The 14,608-nt window shown below is 36.2% G+C and overlaps 1 protein-coding gene across 6 annotated transcripts; it reads left to right on the forward strand.

Annotated features, from left to right (window-relative positions):
- Positions 1-170: 170 nt before the first annotated feature.
- Positions 171-14,020, forward strand: LOC124638099 (1-acylglycerol-3-phosphate O-acyltransferase ABHD5). 6 transcript variants are annotated; one of them, XM_047174937.1, is made up of 9 exons: positions 197-342; positions 495-616; positions 2,740-2,787; positions 4,679-4,755; positions 9,463-9,669; positions 10,255-10,429; positions 10,833-11,105; positions 11,470-11,656; positions 12,119-14,020. In XM_047174937.1, exons 2-9 carry the CDS (start codon positions 531-533, stop codon positions 12,347-12,349), a joined length of 1,284 nt encoding a protein of 427 aa, XP_047030893.1. In that variant the 5' UTR covers positions 197-342; positions 495-530; the 3' UTR covers positions 12,350-14,020. The 6 variants fall into 6 exon arrangements, with proteins under 6 accessions (XP_047030895.1, XP_047030897.1, XP_047030893.1 ...); XM_047174939.1 differs by lacking the exon at positions 495-616 and having other exon boundaries at positions 171-342; XM_047174938.1 differs by lacking the exon at positions 2,740-2,787.
- The last annotated feature ends 588 nt before the right edge of the window (positions 14,021-14,608 follow it).

Consider the following 14,608-nt stretch of genomic DNA (forward strand, 5'->3'; position numbering starts at 1 on the left):
ATAACTTGATGTTAATTATGCATTCAATAAAAATGTTATTCAACTTCTTTTACGATTTCTTTATCTAGCTTTTAGATGTTTATTACATCATTTACAGGTTTTGGTGTTTTTGAACGTTTGCGCTGAAATACGAACGTCAGAATGACAGTTAAAACATCACGTCAAATCTTCAATTTTAATTTTTTGGCATTTTGTTTTACGCATTTAGAGAGAAATAACATGCTTACTTGAAATCGTGCCGATAACGAAAGTATTAATTAACGCGGAAGTGATATGTGTTTATTGAATTAGTACTAGTGACCAAATGGGTAGTGAATTGAATCTTGAGTCTACGGAATCCAGGTATAACATAAATATTTTTATTCGTAATTTATATCTCATTTAATTTCGGCGTATCATTATTGCGCAATTGCTTAACAATTTTCGTATGTAGCCAGCATTTGCCTCTGCTTATATTTCTTATGGTCATGTTTGAGGTGTTGATATTTTTGTAGGTATTCATCAGAGAGCACTTGAGCCTCACAACTGTTATGCCAAGACTTCACATTCCGTGTTGTTATATTTGGACTCAATATCTCATGCCGTTCATTTATCATGTCATTATTGGCTTTCTAAGGTAATTGACATAACATTACATTTTTCTTTGCTTACTATTCCATCGTTTCATGCACTGCAGCTAAATAATTTCCTGATATCCCTTCATCCCATGTTGGATCAATAAACTTTGATTTCATTATACATTTTATACCCACCGTCTTCTTAAACCAAGTCTCATAGGTTTAAAATTGCACCAACTAGATTATTCAGAAATATATTAATGACCAGTTCTAAAAATATTAAGGGAATCAAAAAGGTTGTTTAAAGATTATCTCAATTTTGGCTTATTCTATGTCTTACTTTGATATACAATTATAGTTCGGCCATTCAGAGAATGCGTTCCTGACACGTCGCGATTGAACTGACGACGTAACTTTGCAATGGTGTTGCAGTTACGATAAAAATATTTTTGCTGGTTGTTTACCGTTTTAACAATTGAGGAGCATTAAAACAACATTATTATATCAATAATCAATGAATGTTATTACGTCGTCAGTTCAATCGCGACGTGTCAGGAACGCATTCTCTGAATGGCCGAACTATAAACAAATTTATTTGTTACAAATAAATGATGGTTTTTCATAATAAACATCATGAATAAAAAATATAGATACTGTTTATTATGATTAACCAATATACCATCATTAGTTTAGTAAGTATTAAGTATCTTAAATATGTACCTAAATGATGCTACATTTATTAATGAAAACTATATAAATCTATAGGTACATATTCTAGTATGTATAAACCACATAGTTACTAAGTTGAAATGGTAAAAGCAAACAAAATAAAGATTACATAGTATTGCATCAACTGAGAAATAATTTACTAAAAACTGATGTAACTTCCTGATTAGAAACACCTTAATCATGGTGATTGTATCTTTTTAAAATAACATCATAAAAAGGAACAAAAGTTAAACCATGGAATTAAAATGTAAACAAAGCTTATCCATTTACCAGTTTATGCAAAGAAAATGATCAGTACAAAATTGTTATTTGAAAAGTACCTATATTTAACTGAAAAAAAATATTCAGTCATTTTAGAGATTGCTGTACAAATACTGTATTACTAGTTCTCCCAGGCCTAAGCTACCTGTCCTCTAATTTTCAGCTTAAGCAGTTCAGCCATTCTTATGTTATAAGTGTCCCGACATTATGTCCCGACATTATTTCTTTTATAAATCATCATGCTTCAAGCCTCTTTTCCCAACTATGTAAGGGTTGGCTTCCAGTCTAACCGGATGTAACTGAGTACCAATGCTTTAACTTTCTTTTATAAATATAGATATGAATTTGTCTTTTTTATAATAGTATAGATAATGTAATGATGGTATTCTTTCAGATAAATAATCTTATTCAGCACACACCAATGGTGTTCGACAATAAGCAAGTGTTATAGCTTTTGTGTCTGTGTGTGTGATTTGTGATTGTTTTCCCCTAATCTATACATAATGGCTGCTATTATTTATTTATTTATACACAACCTTACATCTACCCTTACAGGACTTGCCTAATGCGGCAGATGGGTTCTTATTAATTTATTCTAGACTAAACTAAAAACAACAAAAAAAAAATATACAACTGAGTAATTTATTCCTTAAATAGTAACATAGTAAAATAACGTTTTTATTACCAAGTACATACACCTATTATAATTTTTTTAATCATGCCGAAAAAAAAACATATCACATTTGCATCTAATTTATTTTGAAATATGCTCAGAGCATTATAGCCGTTCCATGCTTTGTGTATACTGCATGTGGGTAGCCATTGTGTATAGGAAGTTTGTGTGTGTTTATGTTTGATTGCCTGTATGACTATTTGCCCAATAAACCAAGATTTGTGTGTGTATGTTGTATGGTTTTCTTTACTGTGTAATTTACCCTTTCAGTTCCAGCTTATCTTTCAAATAATCATAAAATTGCATCATCTTGTGTGTATTTGATGTTAGAGAGATAATTTAAGGCTTGGCTTTGAATTATTGATTTTCCCTAACTGTTTCATCATTCACTATCTAGCATGACTTTGCTTTTTAACCAAATAATAGTCCATGAGTTTGTATGTCTTAATATAAACCTCATAGGTTGGATTAATTACTTTTTTAATTAAATATCGATGGTTTTTTCTTTTTAAATTTCAGTACAGTTAGCAGGACATGGATTGGAACTGTTCTGTCCATTATATGGAAGTAAGATATATTTCCAGTTGATGTCACCATTTTAGTTGTCAATGCTTGTTCTATTTATTTTCGGCTACTTTTTATTTATTTATTTTTAATCAATATTACTAATTGTGGGGAAATACATTAACGACTATAAACTATTTACAAGTTTATTTAGACAAGTAATAAGAAAACGAGAAGAGAAAATGGTACAACTTATTTCTTAAAAAATCTCTTCCAGCATGTACGGTAGACCGCAAATCAGTGGTTACTGTCATGCACCTTAACTCAATAGTAATAAGTACGATTTTCCTATAAAACTGTTACCACTGACCTGAAGTTGACTGTACAGCTCAATACCAATAAAACAATATAATGACAAAAGTTATGTCATGATACTGTTATAATTTAAGATAGAATATAGGATCAGGATCCAGGATCAGAGTCAAATAAATATTATTTAGTTAACAAGCAACTTGGGTCAAAGTTTATCTAAAAGTTGTTTTGTAAAAAAATGGCCTTGCAGTCGAAATGCTTACATTAGTTATGCACATTTGATAAAATAGGATTTTTTATTATTGTAGTTAATTCTAAAGCTAAAAATCTATTAATACTGAACATTCATAATCATAAAAAATTTAGTTATTAATTTACTAAAGATTTTTTCTTTTAAATAAAATATATTTTAAAACTAGCCGTTTTCTCGCGGTTTCACCCGCGTCCCGTGGTAACTACTGCCCGTACCGGGATAAAATATAGCCTATGTTACTCGTGGATAATGTAGCTTTCGAATGGTGAAAGAATTTTTAAAAACTGTCCAGTAGTTTTTGAGCCTATTCATTACAACCAAACAAACAAACAAAGTTTTCCTCTTTATAATATTAGTATAGATACATAAGTATAGGTTAAATAAAGTTCCACCATATCAAGAACTTGCTTTTGACATCTAATATAGGGTTTCATCGTAAATAAAGTAGTCTAGTCTAGACAACATGAATTTAGATAGTTTTTTTTTTAGTTACTGGTTATACAATGATTCAGCATTATTATGAAACTAAAGTGACCGGTCCGTGACGCACCGGTTTACAATGACTGAGTAGCCTTGGACTGTGTCTAGCTTTGACCTTCGCTTCCTACGAACAAGTAATACAAAGGAAATTAATTAATGTCCTATTTTTGTATCGTAGTTTTTCAATTACTATTTGACTAGCACTTGTCCTGAATTGAGGCAAAGATTAATAGAAAATCGTTTTTTTTTTTCGTACAGTCATTCGTTAAGAAATAGGATCGTAATACCTATTAAAAAAAAAAATCGTCTTTCATGCAATCCACCAGTAATTTTTTATTGAATCTATCTTTACACCCTGGTTATTAATTTAAAAAATATATTTACTAACGCTACTCATTGTAACGACTTCATTCTTTGATTAATAATATGACTAACTGATAATACTAAGATAAAAAACTATTTGTATAATAATAACTAACCTTATAAACTTATTTTTATTTGCGTTTTTGTTTTATCCATGTTTTTTTTTTGAGCGTGTGTCTAATATTGCAACAAACGTATTGTTCATTGAACCAACGCACATTAAGTACTTATATTAACTACCATATCAAGTAAAATTAAGTTGACCTAGTATAACTTATCTATACAAAAAATTACAGACACAAACGCGTTGCTATCTCCATTCCAACACACCAGGCTAATCTACAGTACTACAATGTCTCTTTATAATATTAAAGACAATTTATTTAACACGGAAGTTTAATTATACCCGACTGCGTACGGGAGGGTATTGGTTATTACAATTGTATGTGTGGGTCAATAAACAAATACGTTTTGTTGGTCGTATTTAACTATTTTTTTACTGCATTTCTTTCTGTTTCTAAATATGTATTATTTTTGTGTTTCTAGTTGGACCGGAGGGTGGTTCAGCTGGACGCGGCAGTCGGATGCAATGCTACGTAATGTTGAGAAAAAAATATTATCATGTAAGTATATTTTTTTGTAAAAAAAATAGTAGGTCCCGGCTGTCATTGAACTTGAACATCCTTGGCAGTCGTTACGGGTAGTCAGAAGCCAGTAAGTCTGACACCAGCCTGACCAAGGGGTGTTGGGTTGCCCGGGTAACTGGGTTGAGGGGGTCAGATAGGGCAGTCACACTGGTACTCAGCTACATCCGGTTAGACTGGAACCCGACCCCAACATAGTTGGGAAAAAGGCTCGGAGGATGATATATTTTTTTGTAACAATGTAGTTTTTCTCGTAACGGCATTAGTAAATGAGGGTAGACAAACGTATTTTTTTTCGTTTGTTGTCTATGGAAATGGTTGGAGGAAACTCTTTTGTAGTTTTTACTGTAACTCACAATTTACTTATCATAAGTCATCATATCATAAACTTACTTACAAAACAATACAAATCGTAAAAATAAAATTATACGCTGACCTGACTCATTCCTTATCGCTGTAAACTTCAATCAGCTACCTTTGGAAGGTCATCACAAGTAAATCCTGCCAAATACATCGTTCAAAGTTATATTTTAGGTGCTATAAACGCCCTCGTATGTTCATAGAGCGGAACATACCGATTACTGGACGGTAATGTCTCTATAATTGTACCTCTAGAGGGGCTCCCCCCGTAGCTGATATTATAAACTATTTAATTGTATCTATAGTGAACATAATCTCGAACAATGTAGAAGTATCATCGATTTAATATTTGGGCATTTTAGGTATTTCTTTTGTCAATTCTGGACCTTAGACTTCAGGAATGATAAATCATATCTCAATTTACATAATGTGATATAAGATAAAACTGCCAATAATTACTACATTGCTATTAATAAAAATGCAGTAATTAAATAAAAAACCGCTGTTTTTCTGAACCATTTCGCATTGAGTAATTTCTAGAGAGAGCAATTTTTTATACCGAGAGTACCTACTCAACGGGAGTATATACTTTTGTTTACTCTATAACAGCTACCAAGGAGTCCTTAGTCTAAATTCTAAATTGCACAGTTTTATCACGTAATTATGTTCCGGGATGTAGTACATAAAGCACTTGATACACGGCGCGGGCTGACTGATAACAATCAGTAAGTAGCATGGCGCGTTATCTGCACTAGAAGCGTGTATTGAACCTATCTAGACTTTGGAGTTATACCTGTATGAGTAAACTACTGAGTCATATAGAACTGCTAAAGTTAACCATAGTTTCGGATGTTTAGTTTAAAGAAGAACTAAAAGGAATTAATGAAATTCTCTAAAGTTGAGGTCCAAAGCTATAAGGAAGTATAAAGCAAGGATATTTTCTAATCCTCTAATTGAATTAGATACGTGGGGGCGTGTAAGGATAAGCCTTTTATCAGATATGTTATCTTCGATAGACAAGTAAAATAATTGCCATTTTTTAGACCATAACAAGTTTAGATTAGCCAATCCTATGTAGAAACTAGTTTAGATTGAATCACTCATCATCTAAGGTCAGTGACCCGCATGCTTACAAAATGCCAATTCTGTTGAGCCCTCAAATTTGGAGTACCATTCATTGTTGTTCTAATCAATTACCTATTATAAATTGTACTGATAATATCTGTAATAACCTGTATTATCTACAGCCTTGGCCAAAAGTATTGAGCACCTTACAAATTTCGCTAGATCGCGGTAATTATGGGAGAAACTCGAATCTATCGTTGAAGTATTCTTTTATCGGTTATCTTCAAAGATTTTAAAACAATGACTTATGCCGCAGCTGGCAATAAAACACCTGGGTGCAAAAAAATGTGTCTTTTACAATTTTTGAATTTATTTTCTAGTTCGCTACCATCGCTCGTTGTGACAACATCCAGTGATCTAGTGCGCCTTTGGTATTTTATTTCAAAGTTTTAAGTGTTATAGTTGCGATATGCCAAAATGAAACGAACTTTCTTTAGAATAACGAGTGCAGATACAGCTTCTGCACGAGCAAGGGAAATCACAAGTAGAGATTTCCAAAACTGTCAAATGTTCGCGCCGATCCGTGCATTATGCTATTCAGCGATTCTCTGATACCGGATCACATCAAAATAGACCGAGAACCGGGCGCAAACGCATCACCATAGGCCGTCAGGATCGTCAGTTACTCAGAGAGTCATTAAGAAATAGGAAAAAAACATCTTCAGAGCTCGCTGCTGAGTTTTCAGAGCAAATGAAGGAAACGATTTCTGCTCGAACTACTCGTAGAAGGCTTCAGGAAGCTGGTCTGAAAGGCTGTAAAGTTAGGGAGAAGCCATGGCTCTCCGAGAGCAACAAAAAAGCTCGGTACAAATGGGCCTTACAACACCGAACTTTCACCGCTGAAGATTGGTCAAATGTTGTGTGGTCAGACGAATGAAACTTTGAGGTGAGTAAGTCAATTTAATGCCCTCACAAAATAATATAAAATGGTTTAAATTCTAAACGCATATAGAGGAAGTTCTTTTTATTTCCGGAACTCAATATTTTTCTCTTTATTGCAGATTTTTGGTACACCTGGTGTACCCTTGGTGCATCGCCGGGTGGGCGTAGAATTTAAGCCAGAGTGTGTGGTCCCAACCGTAAAACACGGCGGCGGCAGTATAATGGACTGGGGTTGCATGACCGATTCTGGAGTTGGCGAATTGTTCCTGTGTGAGGGCCGCATGGACTCTTCTAAGTACATAAATGTGCTAGAAACTGCGTTGCTGCCTTCATTCACGAAACTTTTCGGTGACACGAACATGGATAGTGATAAATTCCAGCAGGATAACGCGCCTTGCCACAAATCTGCCCGCACTGCACTTGGTTTCGGGAAAATAGCATAGAGCTTCTTGACTGGCCTGCCTAGTCGCCAGATCTGAACCCCATAGAACATTTATGGGGTTTATTAAAGCGTCGAGTTAGGCACCACACAATTAACAACAGAGAAGAATTGAAACGCTACCTGCGCCTAGAATGGAACGCGATTACTGCTGAAGACTGAAAAAATCTTGTTAGCTGTTTACCAAAAAGAATTTCTGCTGTAATTAAGGCAAAGGGTGGACCCACAAAATATTAATTTTCAATTAATAAATAGTAAATTACAAATAAAAAAAAAGTTTTGTTTTATTTCTATTTGATACTCCGCATAAAACTGAAAGATGTCATGGGTGCTCAATACTTTTGGCCAAGGCTGTATTTTTTCGCACAGTGGGTGACCTTCCGAGGCTTATCGTTTGTTAATCCACTAATACTATATCACCTTGATGATTGAAATATGTATCATCGAATATTACCTATACCTACTACGCTTTCCTATTTTCGTATTTTTTTTAAAGAGAATGCTAAGCACGAAGTCCCGGGATAGATTACACGGTCGGACCGAAATCGCTTTGTGGGTTTTAGAATCTTACAAAGCAGCCCGGAATCTGTAAGTTTGTGATTGATGCGTGCATCGGGAGTTCTGCGCCTGGCCTTTATTTATTTATTTATTTACAATTTATGTACACAGTGAACATATAAAAGAAATAGACATAGCATAGAAATAGTACAAAGGTACTGCTTATTTCTAAATCGAAATCTCTTCCAGCAGACCCGTAGTAGGAAAGTTAGAATGAAGAGAAGTAGGCAGATAGACTGTGTAAAAGGACATAGTAAAGATATATAAATTACACACATATATATATAAAGCAAAAGATAATACATACATACAAAAATACATATTTTATAAAATGACTCTCTGTTTAAAGAGTTTCTGTTTAAAAGCCTTTCTCCGGTCGTGTCGGATTTCCGTCCCATCGGGCCATGGAAGCAAAGTGCACTTGTGTCTGCACAGATGCTTTTGTACTATAATACTGTCCTGCGCAGTCGTGGCTGACAATCGGCTATGACGCCATTATTATTATTATAGGACAGCTACTCGCAACTGATCTTTGGACATTGTCGCCATAACGCTTTGACTCATGCATTTAATTTCAAAGCGTACTATCTTTGTGAAACGGAAGTGTGGCCATGTTATCAGAACCTGTATTGCAGCAATATTATTATCTATTTTATTGTATCTGAAAACCTACCTGAGGGTGATGGTTATTTTTTAGTGTGCTACTATGTATAAGTAGTCGTAGTTTTCACCTGAAGTAGCTAAAATAATACTTTTTAAAATAGGTTGCCCTAAAAATCATAAACATTAGAGCCTTGCAGACTATATAGGACATAGAAATATACTACTTGGCACCAGTACAGCCGAGTGCGAACGGAGTCCGAATTTCATTAAAAATAAAGTGGTTTAAGATGACTACGAGTAAAGAATACCTGGAAAACTTGGCCTGAGCCCAACAGCCTTCCTAGATATTAAGTTCTTGTAGTCTTCCTTTAGCTTACTGAAGAAGAATATCAAACACATTTTTCATCGCTTTTAATAAAGAAACCCCGTAGTACAATAAGGCCATAGTAGTTTATTATGAGATTGTAATCGGGAAATTAGTTTCACACAAAGTTGATGTGCAAGCCTAGTTGATTGCATCAAGATAATCTAAAATCTAAACTATTTTTACTAGGTTCCTATTTCTTATGAGTTCCGCTAAACTGCAAAGCAAATTGCTTTAAAAGCATTTTGGGTCATGTGCTATTGCCAGATATTACATAAATAGATTGACCTGATTTCAAATATAGGTAAAGCTTCCTTCTTTCCTTATCTAAAATGTTTAAATTATCTGATTCCAGGCTTAAAAACAGCGTACAAGCGTTTCTACGTGGACATAGGCAGCGTGGTGGGACAGAGCGACAAAATATGGACCATTTCACTCAACGACGAGTCCCCTAAGACTCCACTAGTGCTGCTGCATGGCATGGGCGCGGGCCTAGCGCTCTGGTGCCCTAACCTCGACTCCTTTGCCGCTACAAGGCCCGTCTATGCCATCGATCTACTAGGTGAATGAACTTTCTTACACTTTTAAATACTAGCAAAATAGGTGATAAATAGTAGGTTTTCACGTGCTCTGTGGAGTTTTGGAAATGTTCCAAAATGTTGTTTGTAAAAATTTTACGATGAAAGTCGAGATGAAATATTGTGGTAGTATAATTGCTTCCTGTACTTAGGTAGTTCAGTTTTGGTTAAGAGTTGGTCTGTTTTTAGTTGATTTATTTATTTGGTGTGGTTATTCGACTATATGGCAAAAGTTAATAAATATAAATCATATACAATATGTTAATAAATAAATATAAATCATAAACATTTACTTCATAGCACAAAAATCGTTACGACGTCAAACGAAGGCTCCGAAACGACTGACTCTACTTTTATCGTTGGGAAGCTACTCTTTCCCCGTTGAAAAAGCCTAGTTTATCCGTGTACGGGCATGTAGTTATCATAGCTGCGTCCCGGAAACAGCTAGGCTCTATGGCGCCTAAAATACTTTTTTAAAAGCTGAGCACGAAATACCACACAAATTAAAATCACACATTAAAATGTCATACAGATTATTTTTTAAATATAATTTAATCCCATTTATCCAGGATTCGGCCGCAGTTCCCGGCCTAAGTTCGCGTCAGACGCTCAGAAGGCGGAAGCCCAGTGGGTAGAGTCAGTTGAGGAGTGGCGACGCGAGGTCAACCTGTCGCAGTTCATATTGCTGGGGCACAGTCTCGGCGGGTACATCGCTACTGCTTATGCTATTAAATACCCGGAAAGGTGAGTTGAAGTGAAAGAGAGTTTGTGATGTGATTAAGAGTATTTCCCATATTAAATATGTACAGGTCGTCCGGGTAACTGGGTTTAGGAGGTCTGATTGTCAGTCGCTCAATATAAAATCTTGGAACTCAGCTGCAATCCGTTTAAGGACTACTAAGAGGATACTGGCAAAGGCTGATGGGAGGTGGCCGGGTGGGATGATGATACCATGACAAATATGTCCATCGAATTAAAAAAATAGAGCTCTGAATAAGTTTTGAAGTGTTTTTTAATATATTTTAATTTGTGAATAGAATACATTATTTTTGTGAAGGGTCTCGTGCCTATCAAGCCTAAAATCTACATTATCTACCTTTATAAACATAGCTGAAGTAGACCTTCAAAACATTTTTTCTCCTTACAGAGTCCGTCACCTAGTCCTAGCCGACCCATGGGGCTTCGCAGAGCGTCCCCCGAACGCGTACGAAAAGGCCCAACTCCCTCTCTGGGTCCGCGCAATAGCCACAGCAGTTCAGCCACTTAACCCCCTGTGGGCGGTCCGAGCGGCCGGCCCGGCTGGCAAGTGGCTGGTCAGCAAGACCAGACCAGACATCTCCAGGAAGTATCTCAACTATGTGCAGGACGCGGAGAGGGTTATACCTGAGTATATCTACCAGTGTAACTCGCAGACGCCTAGGTGAGTTGAAGTTGCTTCATGTCACACTTGTGTTTATTGATTTAACACTCTATTTATTTATTCATACAATAAAGATAATGTTGAAAAATTATTGGCAATTAAAAATAATTTCAATGCCTTTATGCTTTCACGATCTGGCCATTTTCTATCGTTGCAAAATCTTTCACAGCGTTTCAAGTTTAACTAAAATTATGTATGTACTTCCTTGTGGATAAAACACCGAAGAAGGATTTTTTGTTGTCACACTCGCTTTGCAAACTAATGTCTGGGACGAATAAATAAATTATTGTTATCTTTAACCGACCTCCCCAAAAAGGAGGAGATTCCCAATTCATCGAAATCTCATTATTTTTACTATTTTCAGCGGTGAAAGTGCCTTCCACACTTTAATGACTGGGTTCGGATGGGCGAAGAACCCTATGGTCCGTCGCGTGGACGAGTTGGACCCGGCGCTGCCCATCACCGTGCTGTACGGCTCGCGGTCCTGGGTCGACAACAGCAGCGGACAGGTGCTGCTCGAGCATCGAGGACCTGCCAACACTTATGTACAGGTATGGTAACTGCCCCGTTGGTCTAGCTGTCACAAGCGCGGCTGTCTCGAGTTCCCGGTTCTCGGGTCGGGCCGAAATCTCTTTGTGGGTTTTAGAAACTTTCACAAAGCAGCCCGGAGCCTGGAAGTTGGTGATTGATACACTCGTGCATCGGACAGCACGTCAATGTCGGTCCTGCGCCTGATCTCTCTCCGGTCGTGTCAGATTGCCGTCCCATCGGGCTATGAGAGTGAAGGAATAGTGTATTAATGGCGCTTGTCATTTATAATATGTCATCTTCAAAAAAGCCAACCATCATTGTCATGTCATCAGCACAGTCTTTCTTCCAAATAAATTGTGGTTAGATTGAGTGCTCACACTCGACTGTCCATCCTACTTATTAAACAACACTTTCAAATTCAGATACAGATTTTCTAAGTCAGCTAATGACAGCTAATTAATCTTAACAATGTCTACTCCCAGGTAATCAACGGCGCCGGTCACCACGTGTACTTAGACAAGCCAGAGCTATTCAACAAGTTCGTCCTCGAGGCTTGCGTCCGCGCAGACGGGCACGACCCGCGCCCCGCCCTCGCCTCAAGCTCCGCCCCCGCTATCGAAGCCGCCGCCTCCACCCCCGCGAGCCCCGCCCACTCCGCAAGCTCCGCCCCCGCGATCGCCCCGGCAAGCAGCGAGAAGGCGCAAACGTCCTGATGATACAAGTACATTAGTTCTAGTACTAATTGTTACGCACACTTGGTTTTATAGCCGGGACTAATTTGTAACGTCTTGCTTGAGTTCAAGTTGTATACGTCAATGGAGGTCAGACTACAATCGCGAATGGTAGGAGAAACTTTAAATAATATTATTTTCTTAAAAATAATTGTTTGTATTGTTCTGTTTTAAGAGATCTATGTGTATTTGATTTTATCGATTTTATATAATCGACTAAAGTTGCCCAGAACTTTGTCACATTGTGTGGTGAAATTAAGATAGGCCTAAATGTGGCTCGCGGGAGCGGATAACTTAGTCGAATGAAGTATTAAAGTACATAATTGAATCTTAAACCCTTTTTCAAATATTGGATGCTTTTAGCGGACCATTTGGACACAATAACTACTTACAAAATATTGTTTGAAACCAACTACTTACTGTAGGTAATAAAATTATAGTGCTTAATTTATTTTATCTACATTTACAAATCTTTATCCAAATTATATCAAAACTGGGGTCACTTGACTGTTTTAATGAAATTCAGAGAATATGTTGTATGTATGTTTAAAGTACAGGTTACGGGTAACAACTATGATTTTGTTAATGTTTGACTCTTTAATGAAATGTTTTAATTATGTTTTGTAAAAACTATATTTTGTTATTAGTCGAAGAAGTTTTATCACGACCAATATCCTGGAGCGTACAATAATAATATATTAAGTATTCCATACTTCCATGAATTACGTTATTTTAATTCTAAATGTCAGTGCCTTTAGTATTAAATCTTCTCTCAACTCAAAATAATGTTAGTTTTTTCCTCTTAGAAATATGTTGGTATTTTTTGGCGCCACATCTTATAAAGTTAACATTTTTTATACTTGGCTTGTGGAGCTACCGAGCACCTGCTTCGAACGTGTAAAGGGATCACAATATAATGAGACTATTTTATCCAACTTTATGTACTTTGTTGAGACGTTAGTAGTTTCATATTAATGTTGTCTGTGTTTATCGAAATATGTCATAAACCTGTTATAAACTTAAAACTTAGCATAAAGCCTTGCCTATTTTTCCTTATCTTTTTCAACTATATCTTCTCTAAACTTACTGAAATCTGTAACTTCATAATATGTGTTATGTTTACGGTGGGTTGCACCATTTAACTATAACGATAACCAAACTATTTTCAATTGTCAATCGCCAATTTGACCAAAGGGCATCAAGTAACTACATGGTTAGGTAATCATTATAGTTAAATGGTGCGACTCACCATTAGGCTACTTACCTCTATTATATGCGAATTTATTACTAAGGCTGTCCACCCGCGCCCGATAAATCGGTGACCGAATTTTTGTCGGAGATAAATAGAACACACTGATAGCAATGACGCAACGCACGTCGTAAAATATGGGTCAGAAAATCCTAATTAGAACTTCCTTCAAAAATCAGTCCGATTATCTGTCCTACAAAAAGTCTGGCGTGGGCGGGCAGCCTTATAGGTTTTAAATATGTATAGACACAAAACATTTATATATGAGATTATTTCTGTCACAGCAAGCACAACGGTGTTGTTTGCCTATGTGTCGCGAGTTCGTTGAGTATTGTTGTTTAGCCACAGGCTTTTTGATACACGGAATGAGATATTGTGTAAATAAAGATAATTTATTGAAACTATTTTTGTCTTTTATTTTCTTCCTGCATACAAAATAATACTTTGTCGGCAAATATTATTGCTTGAAACTCATGGTAGTGTGTATTTCATTTGACTTTACTAAAATCACTCGATTGCTAGTCTAACAGCCAATTTCTTCATCAAAAGTAAAAGCAAAAGTAATGTCATAAAGTAAAAGTAACGGTCAAATTCGTTTTTTCTATTAGTTTTCCTGTTACTTTAGCCTTGAAAAAACGAATTTGATTACTTTTACTTTATGACATTACTTTTGCTTTTACTTTTGATTAAGAAATTGGCTGTTAGGGTCGATTTATACTAGCGCAGAGTCGAAGCGCATCGAAGCGTCTATCCAAAACTGAACGTAACAAATTCAACCTTAACTCTACGGCGTAACGCACACATTACTTCGGAGATTTAAAAAAGAAGCGCGCATTCGTCGGAATTCGCGCGAACTACACAAATTACTACTAGCGAACCAACGCGTCAACTGGCAAGTGATTCAATAGCTCTGCTGTTGATGCCCATTCCTACACGTGAGAGTGCGCGCGTATTCCCGTGAATACGCGCACATTCGTCCGGCTTCGCTTTAG

Source organism: Helicoverpa zea, chromosome 17, assembly GCF_022581195.2.
Source record: "Helicoverpa zea isolate HzStark_Cry1AcR chromosome 17, ilHelZeax1.1, whole genome shotgun sequence".
In the NCBI taxonomy this organism is placed as follows: domain Eukaryota; kingdom Metazoa; phylum Arthropoda; class Insecta; order Lepidoptera; family Noctuidae; genus Helicoverpa; species Helicoverpa zea.

What these genes read in the sequence shown, in the direction of transcription:
- LOC124638099 (XM_047174937.1), top strand. Translation starts at nt 531, where the DNA reads ATGCCAAGACTTCACATTCCGTGTTGTTATATTTGGACTCAATATCTC. An exon ending in GTCATTATTGGCTTTCTAAG is followed by an intron (nt 617 to 2,739) that starts GTAATTGACATA and finishes TTTAAATTTCAG; the next exon opens with TACAGTTAGCAGGACATGGA. An exon ending in TGTAACTCGCAGACGCCTAG is followed by an intron (nt 11,106 to 11,469) that starts GTGAGTTGAAGT and finishes TACTATTTTCAG; the next exon opens with CGGTGAAAGTGCCTTCCACA.